At 32.2% G+C, this 25,418-nt stretch overlaps 2 protein-coding genes and 1 pseudogene across 4 annotated transcripts; all 3 read right to left on the bottom strand.

Moving 5' to 3' along the window:
* Positions 1–4,465: 4,465 nt before the first annotated feature.
* On the bottom strand, positions 4,466–6,763 carry LOC120077512 (acetylserotonin O-methyltransferase-like). The gene is made up of 2 exons (XM_090313718.1): positions 5,865–6,763; positions 4,466–5,049 (listed from the first exon to the last, which is right to left on the bottom strand). The coding sequence occupies exons 1-2, from the start codon at positions 6,645–6,647 to the stop codon at positions 4,753–4,755; spliced, it is 1,080 nt and encodes a 359-aa protein (XP_090169844.1). The 5' UTR covers positions 6,648–6,763; the 3' UTR covers positions 4,466–4,752.
* A 1,855-nt stretch (positions 6,764–8,618) lies between these two features.
* LOC120077517 (acetylserotonin O-methyltransferase-like) lies at positions 8,619–10,373 on the bottom strand (annotated as a pseudogene).
* Positions 10,374–10,514: 141 nt separating this feature from the next.
* Positions 10,515–15,530, bottom strand: LOC120077513 (acetylserotonin O-methyltransferase-like). Of its 3 annotated transcripts, XR_005481763.2 has the most exons (3): positions 14,675–15,530; positions 11,672–11,844; positions 10,515–11,509 (listed from the first exon to the last, which is right to left on the bottom strand). XR_005481763.2 is itself a non-coding variant. In XM_039031426.2 (2 exons), exons 1-2 carry the CDS (start codon positions 15,437–15,439, stop codon positions 13,517–13,519), a joined length of 1,065 nt encoding a protein of 354 aa, XP_038887354.2. In that variant the 5' UTR covers positions 15,440–15,528; the 3' UTR covers positions 13,383–13,516. The 3 variants fall into 3 exon arrangements, 2 of the variants coding, with proteins under 2 accessions (XP_038887354.2, XP_038887355.2); XM_039031426.2 differs by lacking the exons at positions 10,515–11,509; positions 11,672–11,844 and adding an exon at positions 13,383–13,816 and having other exon boundaries at positions 14,675–15,528; XM_039031427.2 differs by lacking the exons at positions 10,515–11,509; positions 11,672–11,844 and adding an exon at positions 13,383–13,768 and having other exon boundaries at positions 14,675–15,527.
* Positions 15,531–25,418: the final 9,888 nt, after the last annotated feature.

Raw genomic sequence — 25,418 nt, 5'->3', positions numbered from 1 at the left:
TAGTACAGGTCAAACACGGGGAACCGTTAGTTTCTCTAGTAAATTATTTACAGCTCGAGGTAACAAGGGGGGTTAAGATTGATTGATTTATGACAAGAAAATAAGTTGCATTAAATTTATAAAAGATTAAATCTGAATGATTAAGTTATCTAACTTAGGGTTCCGAGTTATTCCCCAATTTGCAACTTCACCATGGATTCATTAGATAATTCCTATACTATTTAAGCTTAGCTAACTCGCTTAGAAAAGCTAGATGAGAGTCCAAATTATGAAATTAGCTAACTTAATTAGATGTGATGCATCTTAATTAGATGAAATAACCACATTAACATTTAAGAATTTTCTAAGATGAATTTCTAATAGGAAACGCCTAAGTAGTCATTCAATGGAATTCATTATTCCCTAGATTAATTAAACAATTTTCGTGGAAGTTTTTTTTCACAATTTATAAGCTAATTGAACCTACTGTTACTTGTGGATTAATAAATAATTATCACAACTTAAGTTTTATCTAACGAAAATACATCCTCAAGTAGAGATACGACCATAAACATTCATTACAAGAGAAAGATTTAAAAGACAATGTAAAGAATTATTATAAAACAATTTAAACCTCACAGGTGTAGAACAATGAGAAAAATCACTCTATGCTTAAGCTAGAATATCTCCTTAGCCAATGATCGACGTGAAGATCGAGGAGAAATTTTCCGGATACATTCAAAGATCAAAAAGCAAACAAAAATAGAGAGGAAACTAGTAAAAATCGTCTGGAATCGGAGATAGGAACCCTTAGGTGACTAACTAATATTTATAGTAAACGGTCTAGCATCGAGGCACTGATAGGAAGCACGCATCGAGTGGGCAGTGCAGTGCCGCAGCATCGAGGCAGTGCTACGGTACTGATGAGAATGCATGTGCATTGATATTCAGAGTGCCACAACACTATATGGAAGTTTGTGGCGCTCAATGCCTTCCAAAAAAAAAGTGTCATCTTGGGAAAATGTTCCAAGCATGGCACCTAGCAGTGCTGCTCTGCCATGCCATCAGGGAAAATCTTGTCATTTTGACCCTTCTTTTTTGGTTGTTGCATTTAAGCTCCGTTTTAACTTCATTTTGTCACTAGCGCCTAGATCTACCTCTCTGGTACTCGATATCTATAAAATCATGAAATAAATATATAAATCTAAGAACAACCTCAAATTAAGCAAAGTAAGATAACACACTTTCGATGCTATCAATTACTAATACTCCCACTGACATGTCTCCACATGAACGGTTTAGATCAAACTATTTGTACCTATTACAAATTAGGTCGTATCCGTAGTGTGAACAGGGTAAAACATCACATCTTATCCCAAATCTTATCTATATACTAGACCTTTAGGTTATTTCTTGAACATGATTCACCCGTAGGTTAACTACATACATGTTCAAGATTTCATACAATAACCTTGGATTTTTTTGTTAATGGATAAATTAATATTGCATAATTAATTATTAAATTAATATACGATGCTTTAGAGCGTAAATCCCAACAAAGAATACCACAATACAAAAAATAATTCAGGAATACAAAAGGGAAAAAAGAGTTATCCGACTTCCGATCGCGTCTCCGAGATGGATTCTGGAAAGATCTTTGATCTGTTTAGCATTAAGAAGACTCCATACCCTACTCTAAACTCTTTCTCTAGGCCTCAACTCCAAAATTCGATGTGGATATCGGTCATAAAAGCCCTAGAATAAATAGGCAAAATTTTCCAAAAGTGCAGAAAATTTTCTTTTTTTGCAGCATTGGCGCTACAGCACTCTCAGATAGTGTCATGGTGCTTCAGAACGTTGCGATGCTTTTCCATAGCGATGCAGTACTTGCGGGTTTTCGCACCACTTCGCTTTTGTGGACAGTGTCGCGCCGCAGTGTTGTATGGTGCAGCAGTGCTGCCTTATTTTGGCAACTTTACTATTTGTTTCATCTTTTTCTTCCCTCTTTTCGATGTTTGGTTCTGACTTGTCTAGTTTATGCATAATTAGACCATTTTGACCTATTTTAGCTCCAAATCTTGTCTTTTGCTCAAATTCTGGAAGTCACTAACAAACAACATCAAATCTAATAAAAATAAGTGAAATCCTATTTTAATAAAAGACAAATAAAAGCACATTTTAGGTGCTTTTCAGCTACCAAAGAAGACCTTAGTTATTCTCAAAAGTTATGTAATATTTGTTTTAATCATTTTAACAGACAAAATAAATGTCAAATACAATTGAGTTACGTTTACTTTGTCCAAAAGAAGTGATTAGTTATTTCCTGTACAGTTTATAAATGCATATTTAGAATTACTTTTACACAATTTTTAGAATTAGTCCATGTTTTCTTAAAACTTAAATGGTCACTGATTCAATTCTTTACTTTTGCAAAATTGAACTAAGAACAACATTTTGCAGGGATGAGAGGCAACACGATGAACAAACAAAGACAATTGATTCACCTATTGACAAGAATGAACGATCCATCATATAGGGAAAGTTTGGAACGTTTTCGATTTTAAACCAAAAACATAAAGTTGGTTAAGCAATACATAACTCGAAATAAATAGAAATATTTCTGGTGGGTCTGTAACTTTTGTTTTCCAACTCCACGAGATCTTCGACCTTTCTATGACTTTAAGGCTAGTCCAAGGCCTGTGAGAGTCTCTTTGAAATAAAATTTAACGTCTTCTATTTATTTGATATTCCAATGTTAACTTTATCTTCTTTTTTCATGTCAATCAACACACACCTAGTTGCCATAAATGGTCTCCCAAGAACAAAATTACCTTTCTTCACATCTGTCAGAAAGAAGTTATCTGAATCATAAATTCCACAGTTGCAGTTGGATTATTATTTTTACCATATTTACCTTACTTTTTAAAGTGATTTAGTGATTTTAAAATAGTTAAAATCACTTTTGTCAAGTTTAAGAGTGTATTTGGAATACATTTTCATGTTTAATTTAAAATCAAATTATTAAAGGAAGTAATCTAGGCTATTTTCTTTTAGGACAATTGCAACATTAATAAAAAAAATTGAAAATTGGGCGTATGACCCTAGGTTTTGCTTTTTTTGCAAACATGGTAGAAAACTTCCGCCTGAAAATTTGATTGTTATCTGATTTCTATGTTATTGTTATATGATTACTATCTGATTTGTATGTGATTGTCACACTATAATTACAAAAAAGCTGAAGTCATGACATTGGTTTCTTAAAATATATTTATCATACAATGTAATTTTCAATTTATTTTACACACTCCAAACACATAATATTATAATTTAGATTAAAATAGTCTTCACACCAAATATATATTATTATAAGTTACAGACTATAATAAACTATAATAATCAACTCAGCGTCTAAATAATCCCTAAGTTTATACTACTAGATTTAATAAACTACCTAAGTAAAAAGGAATAGACAAAATCTTTGAACCTTTCAACTAATTGTGATGTTGCATGCCCCAGTGAGATACACTGTCCCCACATTTTAACCCTTGCTCTTTTTGAAGAGCCAATCCTCTTCGATTAGTGTAGTGAGGCATTTGCTTTAGGACTTTTGCAAAAGGAAAATTAATATTTAATTTGATATAATATATAAAAAGTTAGCAAACAACTAAGGCTAGTAAAAATTCGGTTTTCTCTTTTAGTTCTCGAAAATTAAGTCTATATACACTTTTTCCCTCTAAAATTTTTATTTTGTCATCTATTTTTTTACTAATATTTTAAAAAATCAAGTCATTTATTATACACTTTTAGTATATAAGAGACCAACTAGACTTATATATATAAAACACTTATGAGAAAAAGTTGTTAGATATTAGTTTTTTAATTTTAAACCGTTTTTATTAAAAGTATTTAGATGAAAATGAATTTTTGAAAAATATTTTTTTTCTAAGTCAAGTTAAATAGACTCTTAATTTAGTCTATTTTTAACTTTGACTTAAGTTAAACTTTTGTTTTCTTTCTTAAATTTCAAATATCCCTGTATCTTCTTCAAATATTTTATAAACCAAAAAAAAATAAAATAATTATGTTCCCCAATAACTCAATTTTGGCTTTAAAAATTAAATAATACGTTAAATTTTCAAAATTATAATTCGAGACTTAAATTAAAATCTCTAATAAAAAATTGGAATACTAAAATATCTTAATAATCTACTTTAAATATAACTTATCTGCAGTAGATTTCAAACATCCATCTCAACGCGAAAATTAAGTCATAATGTAATTATATATCCAACCTACAACTTATTCCTAAATAAGCAATAAGAGGAAATCCAAAAGTAAAAAATAAACTTGAATTTCCTCTTTTTACTTAGTTTGGATTTCCTCTTATACTTATTCTGAAAAGTCAAGACTACACATAAAATTGGGACATCATATAACTATTTCTCAAAGAAAAATAGTTATATAACTATTTTTGAAAAGTCGGATGTCAAATAAAGTTCATGAAATTATGATTCATATAATATCACAAACTTATACAATATGACGTACAAACCTGATACACAAAAACAGTTAAATCCAACCCAATCAAACCCTGCTGTCCAAATATTGTAATCAGATTTCCAATAATCCAGATTCCAAACAACAGACTTTATTGTAATTCGATTATCAGTAATCCTAAATTCATTTTAATGATCCAAACCACCCTTAAAAATACAAACTTCATACAGCAAATGAAATTAAAACTTTTTTTTTTTTTTTTTGGTGAACAATATATTAAAGGAAACCTTGAATAACAGATTGAACAGCTCGAATGGGTGTAATGGTGTGTTGGGTAAATCCAGCTTGGTGAAGAACATAACCCCATTCCTTAGCTGTTCTTTCTTTTCCATTTTTGGTATGAGCCATCATCACCATGTCTAGCATTAATCCAACATCCAATAGATTATTTTCTTCTTTTTCTTCAATAACTGCTTCTACAATTATTACTTTTCCTGTCTTTTCTGGAATTGCATCTCTACAATTCTTCAAAATTCTGATGCACGTCTCATCGTCCCAATCGTGTAGGACCCACTGTATAAAATAACATCACAAAATTAATATTAGTTTTCATCTATAAATTTCAGCACATATTAGAATGCATGCAATGGGAAGTTAATCTAAACTTCATCTTCTAAAATATTTTAGGTTAAATTAAAGGTTTAGTTCATAAATTTAGATTTGCATCTAATAATATATAGTTCATATGAATTTTTAAAAAGTATCTACTAGATCTCTAAATTTTTATTTTAAAAATCAATTGGGTGTTCGTTGAACTGTACTTATCTTTATGCTGCCCCTCCAATTATTTAATTAAAAATTACCATTATGACAAAATGTTTTGGCTTTTTTTTTTAAAAAAAGTTATATTATTATTATTAGAGGGGTTGTATGGGAATAGGGATAGCCTAGGCTATATCTAATAATTATTTTTCAATTTTGTCTAAAAATGCCACTAAACATTAAAATGACCAATAGATCCTTGAAATTTAATCTTTATTTATTGTTTAGTAGGTCTGTAAATTTTATTGAACGCCAAATATAGGTCAAAGATCTATTAGACCTAAAATTAAAAATTTATAGACCTATTAGGCAAAGATTTAAAAGTGTGAGGACCTATATTATTAGACACATTAAATTTAGATACCACATACCCATAAAACTAAGAGTTCTAGAATTTTATTAAACATTTTTTAAAATTTAAGAATCTATAGACACAATTGAAAGTTAAAGATATGTTAGATAGTTTTTAAAATTTATACTTATAATTTAACCTATATAATATATATGTGTATGTATACGTGTGTGCATATATATATTTATTTATTTATTTGTGTGTGAATACCAACCATGAAGAAAGCAGCATCAGCCTTAGGAATGGAATCAAACATATTCCCACCAACATGTTGTACACCAACGTATTCTTGTGAAGAAGAAATGACATGTGGAAGATCAAAGTTGATGCCTTTAATCCAAGGGCAAGCTTTGACTATCATGCTCAAGCAAGTTCCATTTCCTCCCCCCACATCAACTAGACTTCCAATTCCTTCAAAAATCTCTGGACAATCTTCAAGTATTGCAGGCACAGTAAGAACTCTTGCAGTACATGACATAGCATCATTGATTACTATGTTGTGTATTGGATCAGCTGCTGCAAAGCTCCATACATCTTTGCCATGAGCAGCCTCAAATGGGGTTTCTCCAGTGCCTTTAATGCGAGCACTGAGACCATGCCATGGTGCCAACATCACTGGGTTGCTTTCCAATAGAAGAAATGGAGCCATGCTGTTCTTGCTGCTACTTGCAAGCAGCCTAGACAAAGGTGTTTGAGCATAGCTAGTGAGATTTTCTTGAGTGATTTCTTGTTTGAAAATTCCACGAGGGACTAAGAATCTCAAGATTCGGTATAGGAGTGAGGAAGAACAGTTCAAAGCTGAAGATAATTGGGAGAGTGTCATGGAGCTTCCATGGCTTTCGATTGTATCAGCAATTTTGAGTTCTATGACACATTTTACAATTGCCATTTCCACAAAACCAAATATGTATTTCCAGATTTGAACACGAGCTTGTTGTTCTTCTTCTTCTTCTTCTTCCTCCTTCGTTGGTATGGATTCTTTGGAAGTAACGTCCATTTGGGATTGTATATTTTCTCTATTTGGATGATATATCTTTTTGTTCTTTCACATCCATATATAGAAAGGGGGAGGGAGAGAGAAAAATGACTGTAAATAAAGTAAATAAACTCAAACATTTAACATATGTGTTAAAGGAGGAACCTTTGATGTGCTAAAGGATTCTAAGGTGATGTGCTAAAGTGTTCTCAGGTGCTTAATAAACTGACTACCAAAAAGTGAAAAGGAATAGACAAAATCTCTGAATCTTTCAACTAATTGTGGGGTACTTGGTGTTGCATGCCCCAGTGAGATACACTGTCTCCACATTTTGACGTTTACTCTTTTAGGAGACCCAATCCTCTGTGATTTCAGTGTAGTGAAGGCATTTGCTTTAGGACTTTTGCAAAAGGAAGATTAATATTTAATTTTATAAAATATATAAAAAGTTAGCAAACACCTCAGGCTAGTAAAAATTTGATTTTCTATGTTCTAATACACTATTTTGTCCCTAAATTTTTTATTTTGTCATCTATTCTTTTACTAATATTTTAAAAAATCAAGCCATGTGTTATACATACCAACTAGATTTACATATAAAATACTTTTAAGAAAAGGTTGTTAGACATTAGTGTTTTTAATTTAAATGGTTTTTATTAAATGTATTTAAATGAAAATGAATTTTTGAAAAACATTTTTTTTTAAGTCAAGTCAAATAGGCTCTTTATTTAACCTAATTTTAACTTTTTACTCAAGTTAAACTTCTCTTTCCCTTCTTAAATTTTAAATTAAGGGTGTTCAAATAACCCGACAACCCGAATAACCTGGACTACCCAACCCAAAATGTAAGGACTGGGTTGGGTTAATTTTTTTCTTGGGTTGGGTTGGGTTGTAGGTTGGCTAAAAAAAATTTGGGTTGATCCAACCCAACCCGAATTATATATATATATATTCCTCTTTGTTTAAAGTTTGAATTTCTTTGTATTGATTAATTTTTTTAATTTTTAATTTTTAATATTTTTCTTTTAAAATTGTTATGATATTGTTTTGTTTAAAGTTTACCATAAATATCCTACATATTTGGTATTTGGCATCTTAATCTTATGAGATTTTAGTTATTAGTCGTGTGTTATATATAAATTTACATAATTTTTATTAAAAATAAAAAAATAAGTTATAACCCGACAACCCAACCCAATCCGAATTTTAAGGGTTGAATTGGAAACTTTATTTGGATTATTTGGGTTGCCAATCGGGTTGGTCCAAAAAATTACCTTCAACCCAACTCATATACACCTCTATTTCAAATATCCCAATATTTTCTTCAAATGTTTTATAAACTAAAAAAATCTAAATATAATAATTATCTTCTCTAATAACTCAATTGTAGTTTCAAAAATTAAAAAATGCATTAAATTCTCAAAATTATTAACTTGAGATTTAAATTAAAATCTCTAATAAAAATTTGAAATATTAAAATATCTTAATAATCTACTTTAAATATAACTTATCTATAATAGATTTCAAACATCCATCTAAAAGCCAAAGTTAAATCATAATTTAATTACATATCCAATGTACAACTTATTCCAAAATAAGCAATAAGAGTAAATCCAAACTAACAAACATAAAATTGGGACATCACATATCTATTTCTCAAAGGAAAATAGTTATATAACTATTTCTGAAAAATCGGGACGTCAAATAAAGTACATGAAATTTTGATTCATATAAATCACAAACTTATGCAATATGATGTATAAACTTGATATACAAAAATAGTCAAATCCAACCCAATCAAACCCTGTAGTCCAAATATTGTAATCAGATTTTCAATAATTCAGATTCCAGACAATAAACTTTATTGTAATTCGATTCTCAATAATCTTCATTTCATTTTAATGATCCAAACAACCCTTAAAAATACTACAAATGAAATTCAAACTTTTATTTATTTTTTTATTTTTTTATTTTTTGGTGGACATAGATATATTAAAGGAAACCTTTTATAACAGATTGGACAGCTCGAATGGGTGTAATGGTGTGTTGGGTAAATCCAGCTTGGTGAAGAACATAACGACATTCCTTAACAGTTTGTTCTCCATTTTTTGTATGAGCCATCGTTACCATGTCTAGCATTATTCCAACATCCAATAGATTATTTTCTTCTTTTTTTTCAATAATTGCTTCTACAATTATTATTTTTCCTGTCTTTTCTTGAATTGCATCTCTACAATTCTTCAAAATTTTGATACATGTTTCATCGTCCCAGTCATGTAGAACCCACTCTATAAAACAATATCACAAAAGTTAATATAATTCTTCTTTTATCCAAAAGATTTCAGCATATATAAAGATGCAGTGGAAGGTGAATCTAAACTTCACATACGTACTAGTTCTATCACGTTTTAGGTTAAAAAAAATCTTCTTCTTTTGTATTTAGTTCTTGAACTCTATTTAAAAACAATTTAGTCCATGTATTTTGAAAATTTATAACAATTTAGTGTATAAGATACTTCTGAAAGTTCAATGACCAAACAGATACAACTGTAACAGACTAAATTAAATTTAACAAGCTGCGTTAGCCTTAGGAATGGAATCCAACATATTCCAACCAACAGATTCACAGAAATGACATTCTGGAAGATCAAAGTTAATGCCTTTAATCCAAGGACAAGCTTTGACTATCATGCTCAAGCAAGTTCCATTTCCCCCTCCCACATCAACTAAACTTCCATCTCCTTCAAAAATCTCTGGACAATCTTCAAGTATTGCAGGCACAGTAAGAACTCTTGCAGTACATGACATAGCATCATTTATTACTATGTTGTGTATTGGATCAGCTGCTGCAAAGCTCCATACATCTTTCCCATGAGCAGCCTCAAATGGGGTTTCTCCGGTGCCTTTAATGCGAGCACTGAGGCCATGCCATGGTGCCAACATCACTGGGTTGCTTTCCAATAGAAGAAATGGAGCCATGCTGTTCTTGCTGCTACTTGCAAGCAGCCTAGACAAAGGTGTTTGAGCATAGCTAGTGAGATTTTCTTGAGTGATTTCTTGTTTGAAAATTCCACGAGGGACTAAGAATCTCCAGATTCGGTATAGGAGTGAGAAAGAATAGTTCAAAGCTGAAGATAATTGGGAGAGTGTCATGGAGCTTCCATGACTTTCAATTGTATCAACAATTTTGAGTTCTATGGCACATTTTACAATTGCCATTTCCACGAAACCGAATATGTATTTCCAAATTTGAACACGAACCTCTTCTTCTTCTTCTTCCTTGTTTGGTATGGATTCTTTGGAAGCAAAGTCCATTTTGGATTGTATCTTCTTTCTATTTGGATGATATACCTTTTTTGTTCTTTCACGTCCATATATAGAAAAGGGGAGGGAGAGAGAAAAATCACTATAATTACAAGTTTAATATCTGAATAAGATTCATGTTTATTCAATATTGAACTTCTAATTTTATGTTTACAATCTACCATGAACTTTTAAAAAAAATTAAATTAATAGAAGTATTACTGCATATGATTATCGATTTTATTATAGGCAAAACTTGAACAACATATTTTGAAATATGCTATTATGCAAGATGTAAATAAAACTTGCTTCATTATTATTCAATGAAGACAAGTGCTATAAATAAGCACATAAATACAAATGAGTGACAATTATCAGTTAATAGAGTATAATAAACTCAGCAAATATAAAACTCACTCACTCTAATATTCTTCTTCGAGATGGACTAAAAATATTGATAACACAAATCTTAGATAAAAAAGGAAGAAAAGAAGAGCTAGGCAACGACTTGGTAAAAATATTAGCAAGTTGCAATTGAGAAAGAATAGGCATGAGTTTGATATCCCCACAAACAACCTTGTCACGAAGAAAATGACAATCCAATTCAATATGCTTCGTTCTTTCATGAAACATAGGATTTCTAGCAATATGCACAACAACCTTATTATCACAAAAGATCAGCGAAGGAAGCTCAACAGTAATTTGAAAATCAATCAGCAACTAAGATATCCAAACAAGTTCAATAGCTGGAATAGCAAGTGCCCAATACTCTAGTTCAGCTGAAGAATGTGAAATCGTGGTATGCTTCTTCGCTTTCCAAGACACTAAGGTCTCACCAAGAAAAATTCAAAAGCCAGTGGTAAACTTTTGTGAATCAACACACGATGCTCTATCAGCATCAGCAAATGCACGCAACTGGAAAGAAGATGAAGCCTGAAGAAAAAGTCCTCTGTCAGGAAAACTCTTCAATATCGAAGCAAACTGTGAGCAAGAGCAACATGAGCTTTGCGAGGTTGAACAACAAATTGGCTCAATGTATGAACAGAAAATGTATGTCAGGCCTTGAGACTGTAAGATACAGTAATCTCCCAATTAAGCACCTATAGACAAATGGGTTTGTGAGAAACTCACCATCCAAAGCAGACAATTTCAGATTTGGGTCCATAGGCAATGATGCAGGTTTTGATGCTAGATAACCTCTTTCTTTAAGAAAATTTAAGGTATAATTTCGTTGAGAGAGAAAAATCTCTTTCGAAAATCTAGCAAGCTCCAGGCCCAAGAAATAACAAAGAGAACAGAAATCTTTTAGTTTAAAAGAAATGTGCAGTTGCTATTTTAAATAATTGATAATGGATGAAGAGACACTTGCAAGTACTATGTCATCTACTTATAATAAGAGGGCAACAAAGTTTTCACTAGTTCCTTTCACAAAGAGAGAGTAATCAGCCATAGGCTGAGTGAACCCAATGGCTAACAATGAATGAGAGAAGTTATCAAACCATTATCTTGAAGCATGCTTGAGGTCAGCTTGAGGCCATATATTGATTTGTGAAGGCGACAAACCAAATGCTCCCCTTACACTACAGAGAAAAAAAGACCAACGATAGCTTTGAAAAAATGCTACAATGTTGGAGTTAGCATGTAATTTGCAAAAGTAATAAGAATCATTAAGCACTCTAATTCATCAACCTTAGCAACTAAACCAGCATGTTTATAAATTTAAAATAGGGTTGATAATATACCTTTGAAGAACTCCTTCAATCCTCGAATTTCGCTTCAATCTTCACAGTAATTCCTTCTAGACCACTACTTGGTCTTTCCTAATATTCTTTAGGCCCTTAAATTGGATTGTGAGATGCAAAATGAGAGTCAATTTGAGGGAATTTTTTGAGGATTTGAGCTTGGTGGGAAGGACCTGAGAGAGAACTCTGAAAATGCATCATCCTCTTCAATCAATTTCTCCTTTTCTTTTTATTAAAACAACATGCAATCCATATTATATCAAATATTGACACCAACTCAACATACTATTAGTGAAATCAAGGTGGTCATGTGGGAATTTCCCGTTAACTTGATTTTTCAAATTTAAAATGATTTTCGAAAAAATCATTATTTAAAATTTGAAAAGCATGCAATTTTATATTTAAAATTCATAAATCCAATTTTGAATTTAAATCAAAATAATTAATTTTAATTAAACAATTTAATTAATTAAAATAGTATAATATCAAATACTAAATTATTTAAACACTAATTCCTCAAACATTAATCTCTATTCATGTAATTAATATTTAAATCCTATTTAAATATTATCCAGTTCTCCAATTTTGTTTAATTCAATAATTAAATGTGTAATTATATCATATATAATTACTAATTCTTTTAATTCAATTTTCAATGTTTCAAATTCTCTCATCACGCTATTCTAAGGTCTACCAGGTAACTCCACTAAAACCTAGTAGTTGCACTCCCCCCACCATATATATATATTTTTGTCCACTTGATTTAACCATAATTAGTAAGTTGACCTTTCACAGGTTATAGTAATAACGACTGGGTCAAACACTGTTTTATCCCAAGATTACATGTTATTTCTTAAGTCCCACTGATCCTCTAATGAACAATTGGTTTGTGATCCAATCACCAAACCGAATCCCTCACAGGCCAATGAGAGGCTGGGCCCCTTATTCAAGACCCGAAGTTAGTACTTAAGAGAACGACCTCTCTACTATCCCTAAAAGCATGTAGGAGCCAATTTCATTTTGCACCCTATGTCCTTAGCTATATACCTAGTCTCACCCCTAAAATCGGAGGCTTATTAAGCCCGCGTTGTTGAGTCAACCTTCACTCATGCAAATCTAAGGATAATTCCTAATAAACAAGAGTTAACTTAAGATTAAGGTCGAGTTACCTAAGTCTTCGCTTTGAAATAATCAGTATTAAGCTGTGCAACATCTTTAGGACTAGTTTTCTAATTCGCCTAATTACGTAGAAGATACCAACACTTAATTTTACATTGAAATAAAGAAATGCGTGATGGTAAAAACTAAAACAATGTAAAATAGTAAGAAAATTTAGGAGAATAAAATAATTATATAGGTATTTGACTTCACTTATTGGACTAGTTTCAATTGATTAAGGTCGATCATGCATAGAAACTTCCAAAGCAGTCCAAAGATAAAGATAATACTCTCTTTTCAAGCACAAATAAATTCTCCTGCAAAATTGTAAAATCAACATTCTTGTGTCTAGTTTTTAAAAACAAGCATCACATTAAGAAATTTTTCTGTAAACAACCTCCAAAGGAGTCTTAATCATGGCAATACTACCATGGCCATGCATTAAGGTTCTAATCTAATTTATTTATTTTTTCATTCAGTAAAATTGGATAAACAAATCAAACAATTTCTGGCCAAGGACTGGCTAGAAGATTAAGCCTTAGGCAAATAAAAGTATGGAATGGTCATAGGGCATAATCAATTAAAAAAAAACATTGAGACAAAGTAGTAGAAATAGATTAAAGACAATAGTGGATGCAATAATCAATGCATATGTGATCCAAGAAGAAGAAGTTGTTTGTTTCTGTTTTAAGGGAAACATTGAATAAGTGATTGGATAGGTTGAATGGGTGTAATGGTGTATCGAGTGAAGCCAGCTGCATTGATAACAAATGCCCATTCTTCAATTGTTCTTTCCTTCCCTTTATTTGTATGAGCCATCATCACTAGGTCAAACATCAATCCCACATCTGATACCTTCTTGTTTTCACTCTTTTCTTCAATTATTGCTTCTACAATTATCACCTTCCCTCCACTTTTTGGAATCGCTTCCTTACATCTCTTCAAAATTTTAATACATTCTTCGTCATTCCAATCATGTAGAATCCACTCAATTTGAATCTCAAAAATTCAAAAAAATTTTAAATATTGAAGTCTCGTTTGATAATTAATAATTTAATTTTTCTTTTAAATCACGGTTTGTACCTTTCTTTAGATTAGAGGAATTGAATTCTTAGTCAAATTTCAAAAACAAAAATAAGTTTTGGAAAAGTATATATTTTTTAGTTTCCAAAACTTGATTTGATTTTTGATTTTTTTTTTGGTAAGTAGATGATAAAACAAGAAATTTAGAAGTGCAAGGAATGTTTATAGGCTTAATTAATTTGTAAAAACTTAAAACAAAAAACTACCAACTGATGTCTTGACACTACCCCACTTGTAGTTTTAAAATTTTGTACAAAATCCAAGTAAATGAGTAAAAATCAATATTAATCGGAGAAAAAGAGATACTACATTGATTTGAAATGGTGAAAATTCACTTTTTGACCTCAAGAGGTTGTCTTGTTGGCAACAGCTTGGAGTCTCTCAATCATACCAGCTTAGAGGTCCCAAGTCTTGAATCTTTGGGTGAGCTTAGTACTAATTTTTTTTTGTCTTTGAGTTCAAACAATGGGACGAGAACAAAAAGCTTCGAAATAGTGGATCAAAGTTCCAACTCTCATAGATTAAAAAATAAATTTTTTTTGTCACATTCAAAATCACTCCAAAAACATGATTTAAAAAATCATATACCAAATCAATTTTAGCGATCTAAAGATTATGTTCTAACAATTGTAATATCAAACATCGAATAATTGATTTGGAAATATCAAAATGAGTTTAACCATTTTAAAACTATTCCCAACAAAGCCTTACCCTCAACAAACAAAACACAAATAACACACACATATACATAAATATACCAACCTTGAGGAAAGCAACATCAGCTTTTGGGACAAAATCAAACATGTTACCAGCAACATGCTGCACATTCTCATATTGTGGGGAAGCACACACAACATGAGGAAGATCAAAGTTAATACCTTTCATCCATGGACAAGCATTCACCAAAATGCTCAAAGTACTTCCATTTCCTCCTCCAACATCCACCAAACATCCAACTCCATCAAAAATATCCCCACACCCTTCAAGTATAGCAGAAGCAATCACCTTAGCATAACAAGCCATGGCCTCATTGAACAACACATTATGTTCAGGATTTGCTTCAGCATAGCTCCACAAATCCTTTCCATGAGCAATCTCAAATGGAAAAGTCTCACTGTTCTTTAAGTGAGCACTCAAGTTAGGCCATGCTGCAAGCATCACTGGACTTGTTTCCAGTAAAAGCAAAGGAGCCATGGTGCTCTCAACATTGGTGGCTAGCAAACGAGACAAAGGTGTTTGTGAATAAGCTGTCTGGTTTTCACCAATGGTTTCTTCTTTGAAAATTCCACGATGAATGAGGAATCTCAAGATGCGGTGAAGGATTGAAGAAGAGCAATTTAAAGCAGAGGATAAGTGTGACAATGTCATTGGGCTTCCATAACTTTCTATAATGTCAGCAATTTTGAGGTCTATTACACATTTTATTGCTGCCATTTCAGTGAATCTGAATATGTATCTCCACATTTGGACGATGGCTTGCCCATCTTCTTCCGTCTTTGATGAACACTCTTTGTGCTTAACTTCCATTTGATGTTATAACTCTCTATACCTATGTCTTCAAAGTGTATTCAATTCGAGTATATATATTAAAGAGGGAATAATGTATGTACTACTAATACACGTTTGCTTTAATCATTTCTTTAAAGCTCAGATATGGTACATCATTCCAACTAACATGAATTGTTTTTTCAGCATGTTTTGTTTTTACTCAAATGCTTTTTAGAAAAAATTTGGGGGAGATTACTCATATAAAGATTCTTTGAAGTCAAGAACACGGACGCTTAACTTTGAAGTTTTTATAGTTATAGCTAGCGCATGGTAGAAACGAAATCGACAAGCAAAAAAAGTGAACCATAATTATAGATATCATCAGCTTTAAGACCCTTGGACTTCAAAAATTTATTGTTCGATTTTTTTTTTACCAGAATTTCTGTCTCTTACTTTCATCCTGTTGGGAATGCGATCAAAGTCCCACATTGGTTAGATAAGAGGAGGATCATGGGTATATAAGTGAAAATGACTATCTCCATTGGTATGAGGCCTTTTGGGGTGAAACCAAAAGCAAAAATACCATTGTGGAGATAGTTTATGGGTCGTTGACCCTATCACATCCAAATTTCCGACTTTCTCTAGCTGATTAGCCATTCATAGGATGATCATGGATGAAGCTTTCTCTTCAAGACTCTTCTACTCTTTGTCATATGTGCATACCTTTTTCGATTTCTTAGACAACGACGTCCACAACCCCTATTGCTTTAGCTAGGATTGCATTTTGATCTTCCATAAACCGAAGTTTTTCCTCCTGGTGAGCTTATCGTTTTTCTTGTTCACAATAGACATTTTTGTCTGTTAACAAACGTGGTTTTTTAGCCCTTATGGTTTGGCTTATTCTAGTTTGTTATGATAGAAAGGAAATCGACAAGCAAAAAAATATATATATATATGAACAGAAAAGAACGAGGTAGAGATTTACACGGTACATTAATAATGTATTACCTACGTCCACGAATAGAAAGCGGAAGAAAATAGTTTTATTATTAGAAGGGAAATCAGATAATATAGATATATAAAGGTGCCAATAGGATTAGAGGGTTTATATATGACACCCCTCTAAACCTTAGGTCTAACATCATAAATAATATATAATTTGTATATAAGCGAGATTCTATTTTTGATCATTTGGAGTGCCAGATAATAGATTCAATGCATTCTAATTTTTAGAGTACAGTGGAAAAAAATGAATCTTGTTGTTATAGATAGTAAGTATTAATTTCCGTCGAACCTGGTTTTATCTTTAGGATCTTCGATCTCGTTTAAATGCAATATAAATTTATTCATATATTCTTCGTACTTGAGTGTCATATATCATATACTGTTTCACTGCATGGTTCACATTATTACATCGAGATAAGTATTTGAAGGCCTTGCCATCGGTTCATTGAATAAATGATGATACGCACAAATAATGAAATGACAAAAGGACTTTTTTTTTCAAAAATTAGACCACTTTTGATAATATTTAGGTCCCCTTTAGTAACTATTTTATTTTTTATTTTTATTTTTTAAAAATAAGCCTATAGATACTACTTTCACCTCCAAATTTCATATGATATCCATGAGCAAAAGAGAATTACCAATCAAATTTCTTATTTATTATCAACTTTTTACAAATAGTTCAAAAGCCGAATCAAAATTTGAAAATTAAAAAAGTAGCTTTTCAAAAGTTATTTTAGTTTTTAGAATTTAGCTAATAATTCAAACTTAAGAAAAATGCAAATCAATGTAACAAATAGAAAGGAAATAGACTTAATTTTCCACATTTTTTTTGTTTTTGAAAATTTGTTATCTCACAAGTTTTTTATGATTGTTTTCTATCTTTTATAAAAATATTATTTTAATTTATAGCAGACTCTAAACCAACTTTTTTTTATTTGTAATTTTTAAAATTTGGCTTGAAATTATTTGGGCCATATTAAATAGCATACAACAAAGTAAAAAAAAAAAAAAAAAAAAAAAAAAAAAAAAAAACTGAAGAGTGAAAGTATGTTAAACTTAATTTAAAATTGGTCTAAAAACCAAAAATCAAAATATTATCGAACAGTACCTAAAATAAAAATATAAAAATGAGAAAAAAAAAATATGGGTAAAAAAGCTACTTGTGGCCAAATATCCAATTATTGAGCAGTGATACATTTAGTCAAAAGAAGCAATAATGAAAACATGCACATCATCCTGCTGGATGCACACAATAATGCTCATTTTTTTTTGTTTGTTTGTTAGGTTAGTAAGCAAACATGTGATGTATGTTAGAGGTCTGTTTGATAATGTTTTCGTTTTCTGTTTCTTATTTTCGTTTCTCTTTTTTCAAAAAATTGATTTGTTTGATATTTGTTCTTATTTTTTGTTTCTAAATTTTAAGATCTATTTCTAAGAGGAGGGTCAAATTTGAGAACTACAACAAGTAGTTTATTCAATTTCGTTACTGATATATATTTGTATATATTTAATTTTTTTTCTCTGATGGTGAGAAGATGAATAGTGTTTGGTTTTATTTTCAGCAGGTCATGGGTTTATGTCTCAGCCAAAACAATATTTTGTTTTTTTTTATTTTTTTTTCTTGGAAATTATTTTAAATGATAAAACTGTTAAAAATATTTACAAGATATAACAAAATTTTAAAACTATCGATGATAAACGTTGATAGACACTGATAGACTTTTATAGCAGATGATGATCCAAACAACTCCGAAGGAGTAACACCTACTCCATAACCACGAACACGCCCGTGTTTCGCCGGTCCAAATACTCGTACGAAAATCTCATTCTTGTTCATGTCAAATGTAACATCGATTGCTTGAGTAGCATATGATTTAAGTTTCGACTACACATACAAATTCACATATTATAATTCAAAACTAAGATATATATATTCAAGTGTTTACAATAAACAAACACGTCTTTGTTAGGTAAAGGATGTGGCCACCATTCTACACTGGAAGCTCTAGGGACATGTTTAGAAGCCAGTCTTGTAAAGATGAGACTTCTAATAACACACTCTTTGGTTATGTTGAAATAAGCCTGTTTTTTGTCCTAAGGACTGGATCTTTATTTCAAATTGATTGAAATCCATTTCAGATTCACCAAATTCTAGGAGTTCCATTTTCATTTCTTTCCTTTTATTGATCCAAATTGCATTGAAAATCTATGGAATGTTAGATTTTGTGGAAGAGCATTAGAAAAATTGGAACCAAAAAATAAAGTAACGAGCAATTTTCCTAAGTAGTGAAAGAAAAGGGAAAGAAGTAAAACAAATAAGATCTTGGAGAAGTTTGAAACCTCTATAATATAGAAAGATCTTGGACTATATCAGTTTGATCCAATTCCTAATTTTGAACTCTAAAATGACACTATAGTCTAAACCAACCATAATTTTTGTTTAGTCTACAAGTTGAAAACTTGGAAACTACTAGTTTGAAATATTCATACTTCACAATGTTAAATATCGTAGGATAATGATATGATTTTTCTATAGATAAGACTTTGCTTGAACAAGATATGTTCTATAGCTCATCAGACAATAATCTAAGAATTTTGAGGGGATAAGCTAGAGACTTCTTTAAATCAATCATAAACACATGTCACTTTATGAAAATATATACATCATCTAACAACATTAAATTATTACTTTAAACTAAATTTACAATTCAAAGAATAAAGGGAGAGAATGACAATAGAAGAAAAGTAAATAATGTATTTAAAAGTAGTGTAAATAATATAAGTGCTCATCATGATTTTTCATTGTGTTTTTTAAACTATAAGTAGTTAAAAAAATTAAGAAACCTACTTGTTTAAAGGTATGTGCTCAATGGTCCACTAGTTGGTATTGTTTCAACAAGTCATTGTTTGAGACATCCCTGAAATAAAGGAGACACAATCCATCATAAACCAATCACATGATATGGCACAAAACTTCAACTAGGGATGTATATCACCTAAATGAACTAATACACAACGGTGAAATTATACAAAGACTTACACAACTTTAAGACTTGTAATTCCACTAAGTTATCTTGAGATTGGTCCATTTAATCGATTATCATTAAGCTGTTTGCAAAACAGAATAAAAGTTCAGACAAAAGATTGTGAAAAGAAAGGGTTACAGGAGAAAGCATTCATTCAGATTTTACTTCCATCAAGAAACAAAAAGATGATAGCCATTGGTTTCACGATCCTAACATCAACTACCAAGCAGGAGTGGAAAGAGATTGTTCTTTAAAACATGGAGCAATGACTTGTGGTAAGACGATGATCATACCATTATTATATAAAAAATGTTGGTCCATACAAGTTGAAGCTACAAAAAAATAAAACTTCTAAACAAACATAACCAAGCTAAACAAAGATGAATAACGTAAATGAAACTCACAAGAACACAAGAGATTTCAATTTTCCTAAAGAAAGTGGAATTCTTGCAGTGATCATGTTATACAGGTCCAAATTGATGAGGCTCTTCAAGTTTCCAAGCTCATCTGGAATAGTTCCTCGGATGTTGTTTTTGTAAAGTTTCCTATATATTTAGTCGCAGCAGAGTAAAAAAATCAACAATTTGAAGATGCACACATGTATATTTAATACATCCAACGAGCTTATTAAAAACATATATTTGATAATGTAAGAGATGCAAAAACACCAAAACTTCATCAAGATCGCCACGCTAAAATATCAATACATGCAACTTTATTAAAAACCACTGTAAAATTTAAAAAACAATCACAAATCTAAAATGGCTCTACCGATTGATTAAGACAATCAAACCTTGAAAACTATCATTTGAGTAATAAGATCAAGCGCAAGGAGATCAACAAGTCGTCTAAGATTAATTTATCGGTCCAATTCTCTAGTGGCTGACCAACTTTTAATTTTAGTCGACCTTGATTAGTTGTTCCTCCCCATATAATCCCAACTGGAGGTAATATAGCTTATGTTTTCTTCAAACCAAAACTGTATTCGTAAACCAGAACATGTGAAATCTAACTTACCAAAAAAAATGTCCAATCAAGCTACTTAAAACTGTAGATTTACCAACTCCCTATAAAAAGAAAAAATAAATCAAGACCTTTATAGAAAATTTAGATATTGATAGAAAATTTAGATTCACATATATTCTAAAATTAACACAATTACTACAAGAAACTATTGAAATGTAAACAAACCGTGGATTACTTGGACATGGATGATAAATGAAGCAAATCGAGCTTGTACGATTGATACTTGTAAACAAAAATATTAATACTTTCTTCAACATTCTGATCCATATAATCATAAAAGCATACGTCTACTGAAATAAAAATCTCCATTACAGTTCACAGAGGAAATATCACAAAAGAACATTCTAGTAAGCATTTGTATTTGAGAATATAAACCTTTCATAGACTAGATACGATTTAGACAGATTTTATGCGACATAAGTAAAACTAAGAATGATTGATTGGGCTGGCATTGTTGATCTTAAATGAGAGTGTCCAATATCATCTTCTAGCTCAAGAATCATATCCCATACAACCTTCAGATAGATAAATATATAATAATCAAGCCAACTCCTAGTTTTTTGGTACCAAATAAGTCCTAACATTAAAAGATCTCAATGTGTAAAACAAGTTACTATCTCTAGGAAACATGTAAATTGGAGATCTATGGGAAATGTGTTGATTATCTGTAATTGTAAATTCCTTATTGCTCATAATAAAATTAATTCAAGCTGGTTCTCAAAGTGGATGTAGACCAAACTGGTCGAAGCATTATATATCTTGGTGTTTGTTCTTTACTGCTTTTGATTTCTTCTGCTGATTGTTTGCGTTCTGTTTGGCCATCTAAGTTAGGTTCAAAAACTCTCACAAGTGGTATCAAAGCTCCAGTCGATCCAAGGAGGGTGTGTGGTAGTGTGCTGGCATATTCTTTGTTCAGGATATTTTTTGTTGGGTTTAATTTGACAGATGGCTTCGATGTCTACACGGTTCGAAGTTGTTAAAATTGATGGGAAAAGCGATTTCGGGTTATGGAGAAAAAAAGATTAGGGCTATTTTGGTACAACAAAAGGTAGCTAAAATCTTAGACGAAAATGACCTTCCACCAACAATTATAGAAGCTGAAAAAAGGGATATGGATGAGATGACCTATTCGACGATAATTCTATATCTGTCAGATGGAGTGCTTAGGCTAGTAGATGAGACCACTACTATAGCGGAGTTATGAAAGAAATTAGAAAGTCTTTATTTAACTAAGTCCTTGCCAAATAAACTATATCTAAAAGAGAAATTCTTTGGATATAAGATGGACTCTAGTAAAGGCTTAGAAGAGAACCTAGATGAATTCCAAAAGATTATAGTTGATCTCAATAACATCGGTGAGAAGATATTGGATAAAAATCAAACAGTTATTCTTCTGAATTCATTGCCTGAATCGTATCGAGAAGTTAAGGCAGCTATTAAATATAGACAGGATTCATTGTCCATGGATATAGTGTTGGATGCCTTGAGAATGAGAAACCTCGAGATTAAAAAGGAATGCAATGATGGAAAATTACTCATGGCTAGAGGCAGAAGTGAGAAAAAGAACGGAAAAGGAAAAAAGTCAAAATCCAAGTCAAAATCAAAAAGTGTTTCCTTTGTCATAAAGAAGAACACTTTAAGAAAAATTGCCCTTTGAATAAGAGCAAGAAAGCATCAAGTAGCAAGCATGCAGGGGATTCTAGTGCAGCAAATGTTACTGATGGGTATGATTCAGCAGAGGTCTTCATGGTGTCCAGCAGGGACATTCAGAATGCTTGGATCATGGATTCAGGGTACACGTTTCACATGACTCCTAATCGAGATTTCTTGATTGACCTTCAGGAAAATGATGGGGGATTAGTTTTGCTTGGTGATAATGGTGTTTGTGATGTAAAAGGAATTGGGTCAGTTCGAATTGCAATACATGATGGAATGATAAAAATTCTTACAAATGTAAGGTATGTTTCAGAACTCAAACGCAATCTAATTTCTCTAGGCAAATTAGATAGAGCAGGTTATTCCGATAAATCTGAGAATGGAGTTCTGAAGGTTATCAAGGGTTCTTTGGTTAAGCTGAAAGGGACCTTAAGGAATGGCCTTTATGTGTTGGAGGGTACTGCAGTTTCAGGTAGTGTTGCTGTTGCATCTGGGAAAGAAACAAATAAGTCTATGTTATGGCATAACAGACTAGCTCATGTGAGTGAAAGAGGTCTTCAAGCTCTTTCACAATAAGGTTTTCTTAGAGGAGTTAAAGACATTGAACTCCCATTTTGTGAACATTGCATAATGGGAAAGTCTACCAGAGTGAAGTTTGGAAAAGAGAAGCATTCTACCAAAGAAATTTTGGATTATGTTCATTCAGATTTGTGGGGTCCTACAAAGGTACCATCTATAGGAGGTTCGAGATATTTTATATCAATCATTGATGACTTTTTAAGGAAGGTATAAATGTATCTATTGAAATAGAAGGATGGAGCTTTTGGGAAATTTCTTGAATGGAAAAAGCAGGTTGAGAACCAAATCGGCAGGAAGATAAAGTATCTGAGGACAGACAACGATTTAGAATTTGTAAATTCCAAATTTGATAAATTTTGAAAATCTGAGGGAATTACGAGTCATTTCACTTATACGTACACTCCACAGCAGAATGATTTAGCTAAGAGGTTCAACAAAACAATTATGGAGCATATAAGATGTCTCTTGACAAATGATTCATTACCCTTGAAGTTTTGGGGGGAAGTTGCCCAAACAGCCTGTTATCTTATTAATAGGAGTCCGTCTTCCGTTTTAGGCCTAAAGACTCCTCAGGAGATATGGACAGGAAAAGCTTCAAGTTTGGACCATCCCAAAGTGTTTGGATGTTCAGCTTATGCTCATGTTAAGGAAGGGAAGCTGAATAAGAGGGCATTGAAATGTATGTTTATTGGCTATCCTTAGGGTGTTAAAGGATATAAACTTTGGTGCTTGGAAGAGGGCAGAAATAAATGTATTATCACCAAAGAAGTGACCTTTAATGAAACAGAGATGCCATTTCATGTCAAAGAGTAGCAGAAACAGTAGACGGTTGATCAGGTTGAGGCAGAGGTTAGAATTGATTCTAAAGCATGACCATCAGTTAGTTCAGGCGAATCCAGTGATCAGTCATCCAGTTCTGATGGTAGACAGCCTCAACTGCAGAGGACTTTGATTGATGAGGGAGCTTTCGGTGAAGAAAGTTTAAGTAGCAGTGACCTATAGAACTATCAACTTACCCGTGACAGGCCTCAGCGGGTGAGGTAGGCTTCTACGAGGTATGGTTATGTTGATTTAGTTGCTTATGCTTTTACTTGTGCAGTTGACAGTATTGAAGCAGAGCCTCTTACTTTTGAGGAGACAATTGTATCTGATTCGAAGGAACAATGGAAGGATGCTATGAAAGCAGAGTTGTTCTCATTGTAGAAGAATTAGACATGGTCATTGGATCCAAAGCCTCCTAATCAGAAACTCATTCAGTCAAAGTGGATTTATAAAATCAAGCCAGATATAGGAAGTGACAGCAAACCTAGGTATAAGGCTAGATTGGTAGTCAAGGGCTACACTCAAAAGAAGGGAGTTGACTTTCATGAAAATTTCTCTCCGATGGTGAGACATTCGTCTATTCGATTAATTTTATCTATTGCTATTCATTTTGATAAGTTTGTTGAACAGATGGACGTCACCACAACTTTCCTTCATGGTAAATTGGAGGAAATGATCTACATGGCTCAACCTAAGGGCTATGAGGTGAAAGGAAAGGAATACATGGTTTGTCGTCTTCACAAGTCCATCTATGGACTGAAGCAATCGTCGAGACAGTGGTATATCAGGTTTGACACCTTTATTCTAAAGCAGGGGTTTCACAGGAGCTCATATGATGCCTGCGTGTACTGGAAACTATCTCAGAAAGGTACATATATTTATCTACTTCTGTATGTAGATGATATGATCCTAGTGTCTAAGGATTATTCTGAAATCTGTGATCTCAAGAAATGGTTGAGTAGTGAATTTGAGATGAAAGATTTAGGTGAACTGAAAAGGATCCTAGGCATGGATGTGAAAAGAGATAGGGAGAAAGGTTTGTTAACCATTTCGCAGAAGAGTTATGTGTATAAACTACTTGAGAAGTATAATATGTCTAGTTGTAAGGCAGTTTCGACACCCTTAGCATCTCATTTTAGGCTTTCTTCGTCTCAGTGTCCTATTACTAAAGAAGAAAGGTTAGAGATGGCTAATATTTCCTATTGTAATGTTGTTGGAAGTATTATGTATTTGATGATTTGTACTAGGCTTAACTTGGGATATGTCATGAGTATGATAAGTAGATTTATGTCAAATCCTGGGAAGGAGCATTGGAATGTAGTTAAATGGGTGCTTCGATATTTGAAAGGTAGTGTCGGTGTATCATTGTGTTTTAGCAGGGATTGTGATAAATCAGCACTGTTGGAAGGTTTCACATATGCAGATTACGCTGCAGACCTTGACAAAAGAAGGTCTCTATCAGGTCACATTTTTCGTTTGTTTGGAAATGTGGTCAGTTGGAAGGTTGCTCTACAATCAGTTGTTGCTTTGTCTACTACTGAGTGAGAGTATATTTCAGTGGGTGAAGCTGTGAAAGAGGCGGTGTGGTTGAAAAGGATAGTTGGTGAGTTGTTGTCGTAGGAGTTCATTCCTATCGTCTGTCGTGATAGCCAGAGTGCTATTCATCTTGCAAAAAATCCATCTCATCACGAACGGTCTAAGCATATCGATGTCAAATTTCATTTTATCAGAGAAGTTGTGGCCCAGAAAGATGTTCAACTAGTCAAGATTCACACAGTTGAGAATTTGTCAGATATGTTAACCAAGGTTCTTCCAACCCATAAGTTTAAATACCTATTAGATGAGCTAAATATTAAATCTAGATGATAGGGAGATTGGAGAATCAGCTTGGCAATTAAATA

The sequence above is a fragment of the Benincasa hispida genome, chromosome 5, assembly GCF_027475165.1.
Source record: "Benincasa hispida cultivar pf3 chromosome 5, pf3_genome.v1.1, whole genome shotgun sequence".
Classification (NCBI taxonomy): Eukaryota; Viridiplantae; Streptophyta; class Magnoliopsida; order Cucurbitales; family Cucurbitaceae; genus Benincasa; species Benincasa hispida.
The sequence above is the reverse complement of the archived record's forward strand: the minus strand, read 5'-3'. Positions and strand labels throughout refer to the sequence as shown.

What these genes read in the sequence shown, in the direction of transcription:
- LOC120077512 (XM_090313718.1), bottom strand. Translation starts at nt 6,647, where the DNA reads ATGGACGTTACTTCCAAAGAATCCATACCAACGAAGGAGGAAGAAGAA. An exon ending in CTGATGCTGCTTTCTTCATG is followed by an intron (nt 5,050 to 5,864) that starts GTTGGTATTCAC and finishes TATTTTATACAG; the next exon opens with TGGGTCCTACACGATTGGGA.
- LOC120077513 (XM_039031426.2), bottom strand. Translation starts at nt 15,439, where the DNA reads ATGGAAGTTAAGCACAAAGAGTGTTCATCAAAGACGGAAGAAGATGGG. An exon ending in CTGATGTTGCTTTCCTCAAG is followed by an intron (nt 13,817 to 14,674) that starts GTTGGTATATTT and finishes ATTCAAATTGAG; the next exon opens with TGGATTCTACATGATTGGAA.